Genomic DNA, 18,477 nt, shown 5'->3' with positions numbered 1-18,477 from the left:
AGCAGCACTACCTAAAAAAATAAATAAATCCAGCAACAATTATTTTAACATCATTAGACTGAATAAATAACAATAACTTTTATTGTATAAATAAATCCAGAACTATGCAAGATTTTCATACTGTGAGTCTTTTTAAATTAAAATATTCTTCATTTGGCTGCCAACACATTATCACACAGTCACCACAACACATTATCTGACTCCATCTCAGCCTCCCTGTCATTCTCCACAGTCACACCAACCCTCTACATACTCGACTAGTTATGGATAGATGACACCTTATGCACCTTATCCCCCTTACTGTGTCGATACTGTGTTGGCGTGTTACTCGATATGTGCTGAATTGTAAAAAACAAAACAAAACCCCCCCAAAACATTTCAGGCAAATGGGATCCCAGATGATCCCATAATGGAGAAAATCATGTTTTCTCTCTACTTGCATTGTTTAATGGAGGATAAAAAGCTAGCACATCTCCACTTGGTGATTCGGAAATTGCAGTCAATTTGGCTCGGTCAAATTGACTGCAATTTGGCTTTTAAAGCTATACACACACTGATGAATCTTCTTCTATGGTCGTCTGCTTTATAGGGCAGCTCCATCTTCAACTCCCTTTGTCCACTATGCCCACTGTCCTCTGCACATATCCAAACCATCTCAGTCTCACCTTCGATCTTCTCATCCTGAGCTGTCCCTCTGATGTACTCATTTCTACTCTTGTCTATCCTGGTCACTCCCAATGAAAATCTTAATATCACAAATCACCCCTGACACATTGTCAAACATGTCCTGCTCTGCCCTCACAAACTTCTCTGTCACTTCTGACTTCCTCCAGCAGAACCACAGTTCCTCTCTTGGCACCATATCATGTCACTTAAAATTTTGACTTGTGACGCAGCCTCAATCAAAATTAAAAATTTAATAATAACAAATTTAAGTACTGACCAGGATGAAGGGGGCTGTTTTCACTGCTTTCACTCTGGCTGAAGATTTCAGGTGGTACAGTAGCTATTGTGATAACAAACATTTAAACAGTATTAAGTGACACTATATGAGACATTTTTCAAAATACAATTTTAAAACCATTCTCCCAAAAACTAGAACAAGATTATTTCGGTGCTCATATATGTGCTAATATAACAAATGACAACTGAGTTCCTTCTCAAAGATTACGATTATTTACAAAAAAGTCACATTTTCAAATGCTACTCACACTTAACCGTCATGTAACGCGATGGTGACTCTTTTCCTGAGTACTGACAGTTGTAGAAACCTTCATCAGACTTTGACACTGCCAAGAAGTTCAGCTCCTCTCGGGAATCATTTTGGATAAGTTTGTCATTGTGATAAAAAGCCACATTGGGAAAGATTTTTTTTCTTCTCAAGTTGCAACTAAGACTAACAAAAGTTCCCTCATTCACAGGATCAACAGGGATCACCATGAGAGGACCAGAATAAAAGTCTGCAAAACATACAGATGATATTGTTTCAAATGGATCAGCTGGTGCTGGATTTTATTTGAAAAATGTTGGTAAATTAATTTATAAAACATGGAATGAAATAAAACTAATAACCAAGAGTATTATGCTGCTGAGTTGAGATTCCACAAATAAAATAATCTTTACATTTCTGCCTCTTTTTCCATGAAAGAATCGCTTAACATACATATTGATAGAAATATTCATGAAACGTTATAACACAAAAGGGGGAAAAAAAACATTCTACAAACCTTGTAAAGTGATGTTGACTGCATTGCTGAACTCTTTTAACATAGACTCACACCAGTACACTCCGTCATCTGAATATGTTGTGTCGATTGTGCATACAGATTCTCCTGACTGCCAAAAGTTGCTACAATATGGCCGGCCATTCTCTGGGAACTTCCTCACTCTCCATGAAGAAGAGTTTCCCTTACAAGTCAGTTTGACAAAGTCATAGCCTAATCTTTGCACTACAGGGCCGACTGTGAGAGACGCTGCTGATGAAGCATCTGAAAAACAACATGGATCAATAAGTGAAAGCACAGGAAGAACACATAAAAACTAAGCATCATTACAAGTATTGAGAGACAGAAAGAAACTGACCAGCAGACCAGACAAACTTTGGATCGCTGTAGTAGGTGTAGTAGTAGTTGCTTCCTCTTTCTGCTCTGCACACATATGCTGCTGTGCTTGTCTGCCCAGTAATGATGTACAAACTCTGAGCAGTCTTGCTGCCATCAGGTAGCAGCTCATATGTGTAGGGCTCCTCTGTTATTTTATAATAAGGAACAGCTTTATACCAGGAGAAGCTCCATCCTTCAGAAGGATATTCAACCTCACAGTTCAGAGTTACTGAGGCTCCAGGACTGAGCCATGAGGGAGACAGAGTGAGGACAGGATGCAGTTTAACTGTTGAAACAATATTTTTAGATTAGGCTTTTTTATTTATGTATTTTTTAAAATAATATTGCTATATGATGGGTCCACAAATCAGGCCAGGTTCACTCTGCCCTTTTGAACAAAAACATTTAAATAACTGGATGAAAACATGTAAATAAATATCACCAAATCTTGACAGTGGAATTACAAACTGTACCACTGTCATACATAATACTAATTTTATTGTTGTCATTTGAACCACACCATGTCACAATACGCTGTGTGTGGCACACATAAAGTAACACACTGGAGAACACAATAACAGACACTGAGATACAACTGGAAAAACACGACATTTAGATGTGACAGACTGGGAGGGAGTAAAAAAAGGGAAATATGCACAAAGATGCTGAAGACAGAACATGGAGATCAGACAAGGACAGACTAGGCATGAAAAAGGGAACCAACATAAAACAAGAAGTCCAGTGCTATAGCTACCAAATTCAGAGAAAAAACACACATTCTAGAACTGGAACATAAATAATTTCTTAACTCCAAGGCAAAGAATCATACGTTCAGAACAAACTCAAAATACTGGGTCATTATTTAATGAATCAGTCAAGTGACTGGACTTCTTTAAGTCCCTTCAAGAAACTTAAAGAAGTCGAGATGCCTTTCTTTCCACGCTCCTTAGATTACCATGGCCTGGATGAATGAGAATCTGCACAGACAAGTTATCGTATGTCTTTTTTTTTTTTTTTTTTTTTTACTGATTTGAATGAAGCAGTTTATATGGATGAAAGATGCCCAACTTACATGATACAGTTACTGGAATGACATTACTCCACTGTGTGAAGGAAAGATCCGTTTTGCCTCTGCATTGATAATCTCCATTGTCATCCCAACCAACACTGTAGAATGTTCTTTCATTGGTTGTATAATATGTGGTAAACCTTTTTGGTCTCCAATCATAGCTCCAGTAAGTTCCTTCACCTCCCTGGATGTCACATCTGACAGTGAATGTTTCACCCATGTATATCTTAGTCCAGTTGGGCTTCAGGGTCAAAATGGCCGTAATAGGAACTGTTCACATAAAATATGAAATTAAAAGAAACACAGAAGCATCATCTAATTCAGTCCAATTAAATTTATTTACATAGCGCCAAATGATGCTAACAATTGCCTCAAGGCTCTTTATATTGTGATGTAAATACCCTGATATATATATATATATATATATATATATATATATATATATATATATATACACACACACAAAGTCTCTCTATCTGTCTGGCTGAGAGGAAGACAAAACGAAGGACAGATCACATAATCACATAACTTTAACTTCCATGGCTAAGCGATAAATAGGAGAACTTACGGGTGTCTTCAATGATGGCAGCATTACTTTGGTGTGTGATGCTATCTGAATCGCTTCTTCCTCTGCAGTGGTAGATACCTCTTTTTGACACATTAATAGCTTTCTTCCCTTCATATTCTGTCATAGGCTCGTCTTTAGAGCCATATGTGGCAGCTCTGTACCACAAAATGGTCCAGTTGTCAGAGCCGTCCACAAAGCAGCTCAGTGTCACGTTGCCCCCTAGTGGTATCTCATACCTCGTTGGTCTCAGTGTGGCAGTGGGTGTGTCAAAAGGGTACTTAACTTTTCCAGTAGTATTTAGAGAAAAGCAAAGAGAGAGAGATTTGTTTTAAAAGCTGTTGTTTCAGTTATTTTATCTTCACCACAAAAACAAAACAGTGTGAAAAAGCAGCATAAAACACAATGTTCAACTTATTCTGCTAATATAATAACTTGAATTGAAATTGTCCAAATTTGGATAGGGGTATGTATGTATAACTCTGAGTTTGTTAGCTTTCCCTAACACCACATATAACAGTGGTTGTTTTATCATGAGTCTAGGACCTCAATAAACTGAATATGAACTGTTTACATAAAAATATCCATTTAGGAGATAAAAAAAAAACAAAAAAAACTTTGGTCTTTATAACATAAGAATAAATGCAAGACAGCTAGCTGGGTCACTATTTATGCATGTGTTGTTGTCTTACAGTTTGTAAGACAACTTAAATTTATAGTCTTTATTTTGTACTAGGTTTCTTTCATCTTTTTTTGTTGTCATATTTACTCTGCCCAATAGTAGTTTTTATCTGACAGGAAGAGGTCTTTCCAGAGGCTTTTGGTGTCTTTGTGATAATAGGACACTTTAGCCGGTGTTAAAAATACTCTTCATGCAGCCACAATTTGAGACAAGCAACTCATATTACAGTGCAGGTACATAGAATTAACTGTTACATATGTACAATATAAATACAGAGAAAATGTAACTTTAATTGTAACTTAGAGTGCGGATAGTTTATATATTATAAAAGAGAAAGAAAACAACTTCTTACCTTGAGCGTCATCAGAGAAAAATGCTGCAAGCTCTGTACCAAAGATTAAATCAGGACATTATCAAATTAGCAGACAATCGATGGAAAAAAGGAAAATTTACAAAAGATTGACACACACACACACACACACACACACACACATACTGGTATGGGTGGTATGCTTTGCCCTTTTCTCAAACCCTGCTAATTGTTGGTCTAGACGGAGTAGTCTTTCCACAGGTCCTGGACTCCTGAGACTATGGCTGCGCTGTTCTAAAAAGTATGGGGAAAAATTGGGTCACTTCAGACCTCTTACACTGTGTGTGGAAGTCAGTAAAATCTAATACACACCAACTGGACATTTTGAATTTGGGCAAATATGTGGTTCATAAGTTCAAAATAAACAGTTTATAAGGACTTTAAAGGGACAATGATGTCATTTATTAAATCCCACCTCATTGACATAAATACACCTTTGACATAACTGTGTTATTGGGACAGCAGTATTTTATTAACAAAAATGGGGTTTTGCTAAACATAACCCTAAAATATATAAATCTAAATATATTCAAAAATTTTATGAAAATAAAGAAAAAAAAATACTCTGGTTTTACAAAAGCTTTTTTCCTTGTTTGAAGAACAGCTGGAGGGCTGTAGTCATAATTGGTTCTTGTTCCCATCTCCACACAGGATCTTTGGATTTCAAAGGGGTCATCGGGTTCTTGGTCAGCGTTCTCACTAAAGCCAGTCTATGTCAACTGCTCAGTTTGGGCAGCTGAATAGTTCTTACAAGTGTCCTATTTGTGCCAAACCTCTTCCATTTGAACATTATGGAGCTCACTGCACTCTTGGGAACCGTCAGTAGAGCAGAACATTTTCTGTAGCCTTGCACAGAGCTTTGCATTGCAAAACTTCATCTCTGGCCTCTGCAGGCAGTTCCTTTGGCCTTATTTTTGCTCTGATATGGATAATCAGATGTGAAGCCTTCTATAAAGAGGTGTATGCCTTTTCACATCATGTCTAATCAATTTTGGTCCACAGGTGTACTCCAGTCAAGCTTTGGAAGAATCTTAGCAATGATCAATTCATTTATTTCATTTGGATTACAGTTTGTCATCATGAGATACTGAGAGTAGATTATTTAGAAAAAATGAAATTGAATAACTGCAGCATCAAGATTCAACATAAAAAGTAAAAAAGGATATATACAAAGAATTACTTATTTGAATTACATGCAAAACCAACATTTATCTAATGAGAGTCGTCATGTAACTCAATGGAAAGTTAAATCATAATCCAACCCTCCCGATTCGTTTTTCCTCTTTCCTCTGTAAGGACACATTCAATATAACTGATGCATGTGTTTACCTGCCAGTGCAATGAGAGCAGACAGGAAGAGCAGGGGGTGGAGCATCTTGTTCGGAGCCATCTAGCTGATAGGGAACTATAAGACAACAAAGATCGAAACCACTAAACAGAAAGTCAAAGCCACATTCTGAACAGTGCACATTATTAAAAAAAATCATAACATGCGAACAGACTCAGTGTTTGAACAAAGAAAGTGTAATGATTGTAATTCATCTCTAAAATCTGATTCCTCACACTTATATTTCACACATTTCTCTAGACTGAAAGAGAACTCAATTTGGTATTTTTGTTTTTATTTAATAATCAAATCCAAAAGTTTAAAGCGTTCCTCGCCCAGCATATTTACTATAAATTGTCTGTCACGCAGTCACTAGATTTTTTTCAATAAATACCAGGCATGTTTCATTTCTGGGATGTAGAGTTTGGAGTTTACCTCAAACATAACCAGCTGTGTGTCTGTGGTAAACACACTTGTGTTGTGGGTAAAGAAGTCACTTCTTGATTCTCCCTAAAACAACATGGATAAAAAACAAGTTGCATTTTTAAATGAGTCACTTAGTACAAATCTCCTGAAGTTTCAGTCTTTGCAGAGCAAACAATTCTTTTTAATGCCATCCTTCCTTACAAACAAAACTGGGATTAAGCAATTATGAAAAATTATAATTTGTTTATAATTAAGCAATTATAAACAAATTATGAAAACTAACATAAAGATGTAAGAAGCCTGAGGCTCCTTTTGCAGGAATATTATAAAATGACATTTTGAATATGTTACATTTGAAGGTTTTACATTTAATAACATTATATTTTACATTCACCCGACTTTACATCATTATCATCACATGGTTAACTACGTTAACATTACGGTAACAATGCATAAAAGAACCATTATTATCTGCTCTACTTGTGTTTGGACTAAAATGCTAAACTGGCTTTATGTTTTTGTAAGATCTACATATACCTTGACTGACTCTGTTAAAAGTCACAGATTAATTTCAGGCAATCATTAAAATATACTTTTTTTTACTGAGGGATGGAGTTCCGTAAAGTATTTTCATTATTTAAAAGGGTTTTTAAAAAGTCACTTCCTGTTATTTCTCCAGATGACACCACAGAGCTGCCTTTGGATCTCTGTGTTTTTATTGTTTTGCTTGTGCAGCTTGTTTACAGTCCTGATGTGTTTCAAGTAGAACTTTGCAATGTGGATGTAAGTAAGTAGGTAAAGTTTATTTAAATAACGCTTTTCACATATTTCACATATAAAAGTGTCAAATTAAAAGACAATATTGAAAAGAGATTCATGTTAAAACTGAATTAGAATAAATAAAGTACGGTACCGGCGTGCTGAGGAGTACATTGCGGCTCATCTTACCTTGGCTCTGATGAAGGCTGCTGTTCAGAAGGTGATCCTGGAGCAGCTGATTTGTTTGTGAGGACAGCTCTGTTTATGTGAGTCCTCGCCTTTGTTCACGCCCAGGATAGGATGGGTGGAGGTGTAGTTCACAGTTGAGCTGCCTGATGGGAACCTCCCACTGATGATTCATTATGTAAAAATGAGGCCTTGACTGCTCCAATCAGAGAGCATAATTAATTGCACCTCTGCCTGAAATGGTAGCAACAGAGTTAGCTGGATAACTTCTATAACTCACAGTACTGTGAGTCTTGCCAGTGTTTCCTGCAAATATTGCACCTTCATTTTTCTGCTTTAGTGCCTCAGTTTCCATTTTTACCGATCAGCTGGTAACTGACTGGAGCATATACAACTGATGGCTGTAGATAAACTCCTCTAAATTGATGGCTGTGACTGGTTTATGTGTGACATTAATTACACATCGCACATCGCCAGACTTCATAGCAATCAACAGATCCTGAAAAACTTAAAAAGGTAATAATATGGGCGGGCGGGCTTTGGGACATGAGAGGCCTTTAAAATTACTTTTAGGTAATTGTAACAATGTGGCTTAAGTGTCACTAAAGCCATTAAGTTTTTGTAATATGTAAAGTCAAAATAAAATAAAAAAACATCTGCTTTATATGTTACATCTGATGTCGGTGTCATCACAGTTAAAGTGGGATTTGGCAGATTTCCAACCCTTACCCGTATTATGAAAAGTTTAACCTGCCAAGTACTGTGACGACCTGAGCGACAGCATTCTGTCACTCTGAAGATGCTTCAGTGATAAGTCAGCGATGACAGAGCTCATTCCTGGAGCAGGGGTGCACTCCTTTTACTCGTGCTAAAGTGAGCAGTAGCGCTGTGTGCATAAACCCTGCTTTTCACATGCTGTATGTGTAATATATATGTGTGGTATTTATTAAACTTAAAGCAAAGGTTTTAAGTTTAATAAAGCCAGGCTGACAAACCATCTGTCAGCCTGGCTGTGACACAACAGACACTGTGCTACGAATGCCAGTTTGTGCCTCTTTATGAGGTTCATGAGTCCTACAGCTTTGGTGTCACTATTGCAACTAAAGTTAAACGTAGTTAAGTGACCCACACTAGTGTGATTTACTAAGAACTGCAGTATGTAAAGCCAACCCCCCCCCCCCCAAAACTCTAATGTTGCACTTGATGTGGGTGTGATCATGGGTTAAAGTGGTATGAAATTGGTTGCACGGCCAGTCATGGCTGCTTAGGAACCCTTAACCAGCATAAAGCATAAACAGCATTTTTGTAACTTTTAAAGTGCTCTTGAGTGATATTTCTAGGCTTTCTAAAGGTTTTTCAGTTTTTTCTTTGGACATTAGCAGGTTTTCCACTTTGTTCCAGTCCCATTCATGTATCCAGCTATTTTCAGAAGAGTGTTTCATACAGTTTGGCAGGAAGGTGCACAAGTTGATTCCCAAAGAGCTGAAGACTATCACAGCATAGTGTGCAGGATTTCCTTAAGAACTTTGAGAAAAATTCACCAGTGGAGGAGAAAAGAAGTGTCAGGCTTGAAAAACAAATTTAATAAATACAAGTGTAGGCTGGTTCTCAGGAGGATATATAATATAATCTACAACAGAAAAGGACGGAAAAGAAATTAAGAATATGATCAAGTAGAAGGATGATACGGAAAATTAATAAAATAAATCTGCCGATATCCAAAGAAACACTTTGAAAGACCTCCAGAAACCCGGTGGAACTACTTATCAACACTACTTGAAAACATAGAGAAGAATGTCTGGCTTCTTGGTAGGAAAAGATGAAGAAGTGACAAGTGAGGGGTGGATCAAGAACACTGAACACTACTGTGCATTTCTTTGCTGTACATTCTTCCTGGGTGAAACATTTGACTTCAGTGCTATGTACCAAAACAAAGTGCAACACGAACTATGTCATGCCAAGCTTGTACACTTTGTCAAGACCTGAGTGGCAGCATTCAGTCACTCAGAGATAAGTCTCAGAGATAAGTCTCAGAGATAAGTCTCAGAGATAAGTCAGTGGGGGGACAACTCATTCCTGGAATTCAGTTTGCCAGCATTTGCTCTATTTTCCTGAAGTGAACAACAGGAGACAAAAGTCTAAAGCTCATGTTTGTGTCTTTCTAATTTTTTCCAAGCAGCCAGATGTTCTTGTAGATTTTTTTAAGTGGTCTTCAGTAATAGTTCTTACCTTGACTTACAGTCCTGACAGTGGTGCTATTTTAAAAAAAAACAATGTTGCCACATGAAGAATGCATTGGGGTTTCATTAATACTGAAGTTGCATTAAACTAAGTCACGGGGTGCAGCACTGTATCCTGTGAATAGATGAACTATATGTGGTCATTGTGAACTTACAGAGTTTGTCATGATTAGGCTGTGTGCAGGTAGGATGAGGACCCAAATGCAAGCTCACGGAGGCAGGAATTAACTCAAAACACAGTTTTATTGCTGACGGAAGTTAAGGCGATACAAAATAATATGAAACTAAACTGGGAAGTCATAAAGGAACTGACTCACGAGGAAACACACGGAGGGGCACACAGTCATGACGGAGAACGCAACACTGAACTGAGGGAGACGCGGACATAAATACACAGAGGGTAACGAGGGAAGTGGGAGCACACGGGGAACACAGCTGACACAGATAATTGTAACGAGACAGGGGAGGAGTGAACACAACATGACGCATACTGACGAGAGACTGTCAAAGTAAAACAGGAAGTACACAGAGGTTCAGACAGGAGGCGAGAGAGCACGGGGAGAGCACAGACATAAGGGCTGGGGAAAACATGGAATAAAACACAAGGAGGGGAAACGAGGGCTCACAGATACACACAGGGCGTAATCAAATAAGGAACATCTTAACAGAACAACCTAGGAACCAAGGCATGAATAAAGAACAAAATACAAAACACACGACAACTAAGAATACTGGGCCAACATGGCCCAGGACCATGACATCGTTACTCATTATTACGTGTACATTTTTCACCTCAATACACAGACTCAGATTTCACTCGTTATCTAAGTAGGCGATCTCACCAGTGAGTTAAACTGTCCAAATGCACAGCAGACATAAACATATTTGTAGGTTGGTTAAAAAATAATCATTTGGACCTCTGTGTAATTTTTGCCTTTCACACTTAATTGGATATTTTTTTCAATAACTCTTTCAATAACACAGAATAGGCTCCTGTAAGAAACTATGTATTGCTTCTTGCTTCTTTTCCACTAAACAGGTGCCTGCATTGTTTTTTTTAAAAGTAATGTTAGAGAAAGAAGTGGGAGTAATGTTAGTAGATATGTTTCTACAGCAAGAAGACATTAAACACTTGTAGACTAAACACCTCTTTTGCAATGCACCATGTTTTTGACTTTGTCTGTTGAAGGTGCATCCCATTTTGTTAAGCAGGTAAAGTTTTCAAACTTTAGGATTTATTACAGCTAATTTATGCTGCCTGTAAGATTGCTCAACGTGACAGATTTGGTGGTGAGTCACTGGAGGGACAAACAGATGTCTAAAAGGTAGATAACCTGACTGCCATTAGGTATTAGGAAGAAATTATTGCCAGACAACAAAAACAAACCAAAACACATTGTGGGTGAGTGGCTGAAGTCAGTTGGGAGACCGCACACGAAATTAAATACATGAAAACATGTCAGTACCTGTAAGATGCCTTCATTGGCAGTTCTTTATGTTCACTATTTGATAGCAAACCTTTCTGTTTTAATATAAGAGAATTTCAACAGTACTTATTAGTTACTTTGATTAAGTTTTGTCTTAGTATTTTCTTGTGTTGCACATTTTTGACACATTTTTTTTTCTACCTGACTGTGGTTCAGCACAGAGGAAGTGAGCTGGAGGTGGTTTGATTACTGATGAGTGACTGCATCAGTAAACGGTCTGCTTTAACCACAGACTTGCTGTTAGAAACAGGCAAAACTTCTTCCACTGAGACAAAGACTAAAACTGTGACAGGATCTTGCCATCAGTGTGGGAGAAACACATTTCTAAAGTCTTTGTTTTAGCCAGAAAACAGGAAACGCTTCATGCAGGCTGACCTGCAGCAGTCTTCTTGCCAACACTACACAGAAAACAAACTATGGGCTCAAATTGGAGTCATAAATAGTATGTACTTGTAAATCAAATGTGTATTTGTGTACTGAGTTTTATAACCTCATAAACCAAAATATGTGAAAATTTAATATTTGCGTCTACAGATGAGAATTTGTGTGTTTGTAAAAAATATTTACATGAGTTATAAATTTTGTGGTTAAGGTCTGGTTACAGAGACAAAGCAAAAACCTGCATGTAAAACATCTGCGCTCAGGTTTCCTGGCTGTGTGTGGCTTTCAACTTACACGTACAAATTTTGACTTTATTTTTCTTCCTTTCAGCTGATTGGTCAATGTCATGTCAATCAGAAATTTAACAATCCACTCAGAGAACAGATGGGTTTGGCTGTTGGACGGGTGCGTTAGGCAGAGTTTTACACGCAGTTTTTTACAAAATATTTATGACCACACTTTGAGCTCATGCAAAACAGACCGTGAGCCACCACAAAGTCACAAAACTATGCAAATTTCGGTAAAATATGATGGACGCCATCCCAAACAGGGCTCTAGAGTGCGACCAAATTTTTCAGTGGTGCGACTAAAACAAAATATTTGGTTGCACCTGTGCGACCAACTGTTCGGGTAGCAAAAAAAAAATAAAAAATCTGCAACCTTCCCTGTGGTCAACAACAGACACACATTTTGCCCCTATCGTGGACTAAACCAATCAGAGATAGTAAGGGGCGGGACCTCTCTGATTGGCCGTGGTCCAGTTGAAAGTGCAGGTGGAAGTGGGAGGTGAGTAGCTTGAATAAAGCGATATCAATTCACTAAATCCTGAATCGACTTTTAAATATAACTGTGTTTTGCCAGAAACGCCAGATTCTCAGATTAAAGCTCACAAAACCATTTCAACAACAACCAAACAGCAAGTCAAAGGAGCTTGCAAAGAGCAAACAGCAAATGACAGCAGGTGCACGGATTCCACACAAAGACGTAAACACAGACCCGACGCATCAGAATCAACTTTGTCTTTCTCGGCTTTCTCACCCGACGGCCCGCAGACGGACACGCTGTCGGAGCTTAGCGATCCTGATGCGTCCGGTCCGCGCTGTGATTACGTCTTTTTGCGCTGATTCTGAGCTGCAGGTTTTGTCTCTCTCCAACCAAAATTCACCGAGCCAGCAGCAAAAGAAGCAGCAAACTGCGCTTCACATTTGATCAATGTCGTCATGAATTTTGCTGTTTTGCTTCCACGACTATCACACTTCATGCACAGCTAGCTCTCTCTCTATCTCTCTCTGTACTTCAAGAACAGTTTCCCGTCTCCAATCTCTGTTTTCTGTATTATTCATTCGCTTATTACCCACCAGTCTACCGTTGTTTACAGCGCTGTCGGCTGCTGTCTTTTTCTTTTCTTTTTCTTTTTTTCACTTAAATGACCTCGGACAAGAAAGCCTATTTTTTCTGTTGTTCAATACTGAAGAAATTTAAACTTTATATGCAGAACATTGTAGAATATTTTTAAGGTTATCTGCTATAAAAAGCCAGACCAGGAAAATCTCCTTCATGTTTTTCTGTGTTTTATTCTCAGTTACTTTCACACAAAGGCATCTGCTGTGATGTTCACAATTCTGATGAAGTCAGTACTGATAAATGATCAGAATTATAATATTTCTGACTGTCTGAGGCTAAGTTGAATCGAATCGGGACTTTGAAAACCGGAATCGAATGGATTATAGAAATCAGTGATGATACCCAGCCCTAGTGAGCAGCCTAGGCACGACAGAAGTGGATGTAGCTGTAGTAGGAAAAGAACTATTGCTAACTTTTCTGTTAAGTTAAGGCCTGATCCTTCTGAAATTCATAGCCAGTGCTCTGACACGGTGTCATCAATCTTTGAATGCTGAAAAAGCACAGTGTATCCAGAAAAACACATTATATTATATAAATTATTATAAAATTTGTGTGCGCCTAACTTTTGTGCCGGTACGCCTAACTTTTTGCCATGGGCGTACCGGTACGCCCATGGCAAAAAGTTAGTCTAGAGCCCTGCCAAAGAAAATTATACTCATCTTATACTTAGACTGCAAAACTCTGGGGTTGACATTTTTGCCAGAGTTAGGGTACAAAGTGTGCCAAGAAAATATGGCCCACACCTCTACACCATGACCATCATCAACCTGAACTGCTGATAAAAGGAAGGATGGATCCATCATTTTATAACATTGTTGTAGCCCATCTGATTCATAGTCTAAATGTTGTCATAGATGCTATCCTGCATACTTTGATTGTAACAAGTGCTTATCTGAGTTATTATGAACCTACTGTGCCATCAAAGCAATCAGATCACTCACGTCAGACCTATGACATCAATAAGGAATTTTCTCCCACAGAACACTGTTTTCTACTTCTGCTTTGTATTTTGATTTACTAAAATATAAATGTTTTAGGGTCCCAGGGGAGTCTAGGTCACAGCTTTGGAAGGTGCTTCAGGTCAAGAGGAGGTTAGGTGTAAGTGGTGGTGCTACAGAAAAAGCTGAGAGCAAACACACCACAAATGGCTAAAATAGAGACAGTCAAAGTTTCAGTTACACAGAGACGTGTCAAACGAGAGTCTGCAGGCTGTGATGTACATGAGTCTGTGGAAAACAACACAGGTTGTGTGCATTTACTACCACAGTATAAAGATACGGGCGTCATGTTAACTGCTGACATGTGCTTGTGTTGTTGTTGATCAAGCCTGCCTGGTGCTAACATAAAACCTATAATATAAAAATGTGACACAGCAACATTAGATGTCAACAAGCTCTCTCTGTCATACTGGCATGTAAAAAAAAGCTGACAGAACAATCAAAATTTATTCATAAAGTTCAGACAAACAAAGACTCGCATTGTGATGTCACATAAAATTCAGTCACATTGATCTAATAACCACAATTTGATGGAGCATAAGCTCAGAACTGATGCTCAGAGGTCACCGCCGCAATATCATCATAGTCCTCAGACATTCTCTGCTCAGCATTGGCTGCTGTTGCCAAGATGACGGTGAGGTCATTTCCTGTAACATGAGGTCATCAGATATTTTTGAGGCGAAAGCAATGGAGTTTGATAAATAATCAAGGATACTCAGAGTCTTACCTTTGGCTCTGTGTTGATATAAAGACACCAAGAGGAGAGTGGAGATGAAGTATGGACAGAACACCACCAGGTGACAGACCAGCCTGATCACTAGAGGGAGGGTGGTGGAGGAAGGGGGCAAAGCAGAGGTAGGGTACATATTTGTAGAGGTGGTGGGCAAGGTTGTGGTTGTAGGTCTCCCTGCAGAGAGTTCTGGTCAGTGAATATATGGACAAAATAAGAGGTGAAATCAGAGTGAAAATCCTCACCTGTGACAGTGATCCAGCTGGATGGAGACTCTCCATGACCGCTGATGTCACACTTGTAGAGGCCTTCATCAGACCTGGAAACATGCTGGATGGTCATGTGACCTGTAGGCTGCTTCCTGATGAGGGAGCCATCTTTATAGAAAGCAGCTGGGAGGTTGGAGGGAGTGGTCTTTGTTTTACAGAGCAGAGTGACGTCATCTCCCTCCATCACAGGGAGGACAGGACTCTGCAGGATCACTGATCCACCTCAACACAGAGACAAACTACAGCATTTCATCCATTTACACACAGCTTCATCAACACTAACTCCACACACTCAGCTTACCAGTGACTGTCAGGTTAACCATGTTACTGATGGGACCCTCTCTGGACTCACACCAGTAAACTCCACTGTGTGATGTGTAAATGTAACTGATGTTACAGGAAGAACCAGCTGCTTCTCCCCACGCGACTCCACACTGAGTCCTCTGTTGTCTGCTTGTGTTTCTCCTCAGAGTCCATCCAGCAGAGCTGTCGTCCTCCTCACAGCTCAGAGACACAAAGTCTCTTATAAAGAACTGAGAACTGCTGGGACTCACAGTCAGACGAGCTGTGAAGAGAATATTTAGTAATTTCTATTACATAAAATAAATGATGTGACTGTACTTTCCTTATACCTATGAGGTTTAAATATTTAGCAGGCTGAAGTGATCAGTTTCTGCATGATTGTCATGTCATGCTACAACAAAGCTCAAAAACAGACCTGGCACTTTGAGAGGTTTAGTTCATGTCAGCTTTAAACTGTGACAGAAGAAAGTTACTGACCTTGGTTTGTTGTGCAGCTCAGCAGTGAGATCAGAACTAAAGAGAAATGACACTTAGTTTGATTTGAAACAAATCCACCAGACTGTGGAGAACACAGACGTCATGTTTTTTTTCCTGAGCTGTGCACTGACGAGTGGAGAAAGGATGAAACAGTTTTCTCTTTCGTGTCCTACACAGAGGCATGTGTGCTGGACTATAGTGCTGATAATCTGCTAATATCAGCAGGGACACGGTGTAAAGTAGTACATTTACTCGAGTAGTTAATGGAAATTCTACATACTTTATACTATGTTTAAGCATTTCTTTGTTTTGCACCTTTCAACTTCAGCTCAGCTGTATCTTGGATTAAAACATTGTACTGCACATCAGATATTTTAAAGATTTAAGTACCATATGTTGTTATATTATTATAGATAAACTTACCGAGCAATATATATTAAGTCGATTTTTCATTAAAACAGTTGGTTGGACACATATGCTGGACTCACAACAAGGGAAACAAACTCAAAACAGCTTTAATGCTGAAATTGTTCAAAATACAAAAAACAAAACAAGGCAGTGCTGGAGCCAGGAGTACAAAACTAGGAATCTAGGGAAAGACACAAAAAACAGGAGCACACTGCATTGCAGGCACGATGACAGACAAGGGGAGAGTATAAAGGTGGGAATAAATCAGGAATAACAAGAACAGGGTGAATTAACTAGATACTTAAGAGACAAAAGTCAACCAAAATAAAATAAAATACAACAGCAAGTAACAGATGATAAGCTCACATATGTGAATTTAACATAGAGAGAGAAGACAAACATGGAGGCAAGACTGAATGAACAGAATAAGAACACAAAAGGCTCATCATAAAATGTCAAGGAACTAAAAGCATAACAAGAAATTCAGAAGCACCAGAAAAGCAAAACTAACATCATGAACAAAGACGATGGATCACAAACATAACATCTATCTTAAAACCAAAAAGGAAGCCACAAACCCACGACACACAGAATAAACGAGCATCAGGACAGAAGAACTGAAATAACAGCAAAAGGAACTAGTATCAGGTAAACTCAAATAAAGACCAATGAACTATAAGAAATAATAACAAGCTAAATGTCAACAGTGCAAAATACAGAACCAAGATACAAATACACAAAAGCTGATAAATTTAAACAGAGGAATTTTACTTTTTGATAGTGAAATCTTTGTATTAATACCTTCTGATATTTATGAAAGTAGCTTCTTTTAGAATTTTTTAAAATTGCTGTTGAACACAAACCATATTAAACTACACTAAATGTCATCCATCTGTATGAGGGATGTACACAAAACTGTAAATCAGTGTATCCATGTCAATTTTCTGCACTGTATTAATTTATTATGAAATATTCTGATTTCCTGTTGACCCTCTTCCTTCTTTTTGGTGTCCTTGATAAAAATAAAAACTCATCTACTGCTCTCCTATTCTAATCCAACCTGAATGCATGTTCCTGAAGAAATAACAGATTTCCATATATAATAATTTCAGTGTACTTACTGAGCAGCCACAGCAGAGATGCGTTCTTCATCCTACTCTCTGTGATATCAGGTCAACACTTTAACCAGTTCACAGTCAGTTAAAGTCAAACCCTAATCCTCTGCTCTGTGGAAGGATGTAAGTGTTGCGGTTTTTAGTGGAAGCAAAGTTTCTTTGTCTGACTGCAACAAATACAAGAGAAAAAAAGCTTTAAAATGGTCAAACTGACTGTTAAGTGACTGTAGACATGGGCCCCAACAAATTTAGTTGACATAAAGGGGAACAGATCCCTTCACTGACTTAAAAAAAAACCATTGTGAGTGGCTGAAGTCAGTCAGGAAACCACACACTCACAAATCCCCACCAAAAACATGTAAATAACAAAAAAAAAGATATTTATAGATCGCCGGCATGGTGCCTTTACTGACAGGATTATGTCTTTGTCATTACAGGGCAAACTATTCTTATCTCAATAATGATCATCAATGATTTATTTAATTTTTATCTTAAACGTTGGTTGTGTTGATCGTGTTGTTGATTCGTGGAAACAACTTGCATCTTCCTGTAGCTGACCACAGTTCAGCTGAGAGGAAGTGAGCTGGAGGTGGTACGAATGCTGTTTGACTGATTGCATCTCTCTGCTTTAACCACTGATGTGCTGTCATGGCTGAAAGGCTTCAGGCAGGTTGACCACCACTGACTTCCTGAAAACACTAACCCCAAAAAACTGTGAGCCACCATGAAGTCACAGACTCACTCTTACCATCACAGATGTCCATAATGCACTGAGCAGAATCAACACTCGCAAAGGTGCTGGCCCTGACAACATTCCTGAATGTGTGCTTCGAGCACTTACTGAGCAGCTTGCAGGGGTCTATACAGACATCTTTAACCTCTTGCTTGCCCAGGCAGTATTACCAGCATGCTTCAAGACCACTTCCATTGTGCCAGGGAAAACATTAAATGGATCAAAGGCATCATATTATTTTCCATTTTTTAATATTTCCATTTCTGTGTGTTCAGTGTAAACTTAAACAGTGAAAGAATGGATTACAGAACATATTAAAACACTCACCATGTGCTGTGAAAAACATGCACATTTAAGTTCCAGAACATAATCATAATACACAAAATGATCAATGAAATGATGACCAGAGTCCCTGTTTTTATTTTAGGCACTAATTTTTAAGTCAG

At 38.4% G+C, this 18,477-nt stretch overlaps 2 protein-coding genes across 2 annotated transcripts; both read right to left on the bottom strand.

The window, feature by feature from the left end:
- Positions 1-858: 858 nt before the first annotated feature.
- LOC146389937 (sialoadhesin-like) lies at positions 859-6,178 on the bottom strand. Its single transcript, XM_084913952.1, has 9 exons — positions 6,118-6,178; positions 4,915-5,022; positions 4,771-4,803; positions 3,740-4,021; positions 3,175-3,441; positions 2,083-2,388; positions 1,728-1,988; positions 1,212-1,460; positions 859-1,006 (listed from the first exon to the last, which is right to left on the bottom strand). Exons 1-9 carry the CDS (start codon positions 6,176-6,178, stop codon positions 909-911), a joined length of 1,665 nt encoding a protein of 554 aa, XP_084770078.1. The 3' UTR covers positions 859-908.
- An 8,361-nt stretch (positions 6,179-14,539) lies between these two features.
- LOC146389936 (low affinity immunoglobulin gamma Fc region receptor II-like) lies at positions 14,540-17,335 on the bottom strand. The gene is made up of 6 exons (XM_084920126.1): positions 17,305-17,335; positions 15,776-15,811; positions 15,297-15,560; positions 14,972-15,217; positions 14,712-14,903; positions 14,540-14,613 (listed from the first exon to the last, which is right to left on the bottom strand). Exons 1-6 carry the CDS (start codon positions 17,333-17,335, stop codon positions 14,540-14,542), a joined length of 843 nt encoding a protein of 280 aa, XP_084776252.1.
- Positions 17,336-18,477: the final 1,142 nt, after the last annotated feature.

This window comes from Perissodus microlepis, chromosome 3 (genome assembly GCF_051167445.1).
Source record: "Perissodus microlepis isolate ML-2025 ecotype Zambia chromosome 3, ASM5116744v1, whole genome shotgun sequence".
NCBI lineage: Eukaryota > Metazoa > Chordata > Actinopteri > Cichliformes > Cichlidae > Perissodus > Perissodus microlepis.
Note: the sequence above shows the minus strand (reverse complement) of the source record. Positions and strands in the feature narration are given on the sequence as shown.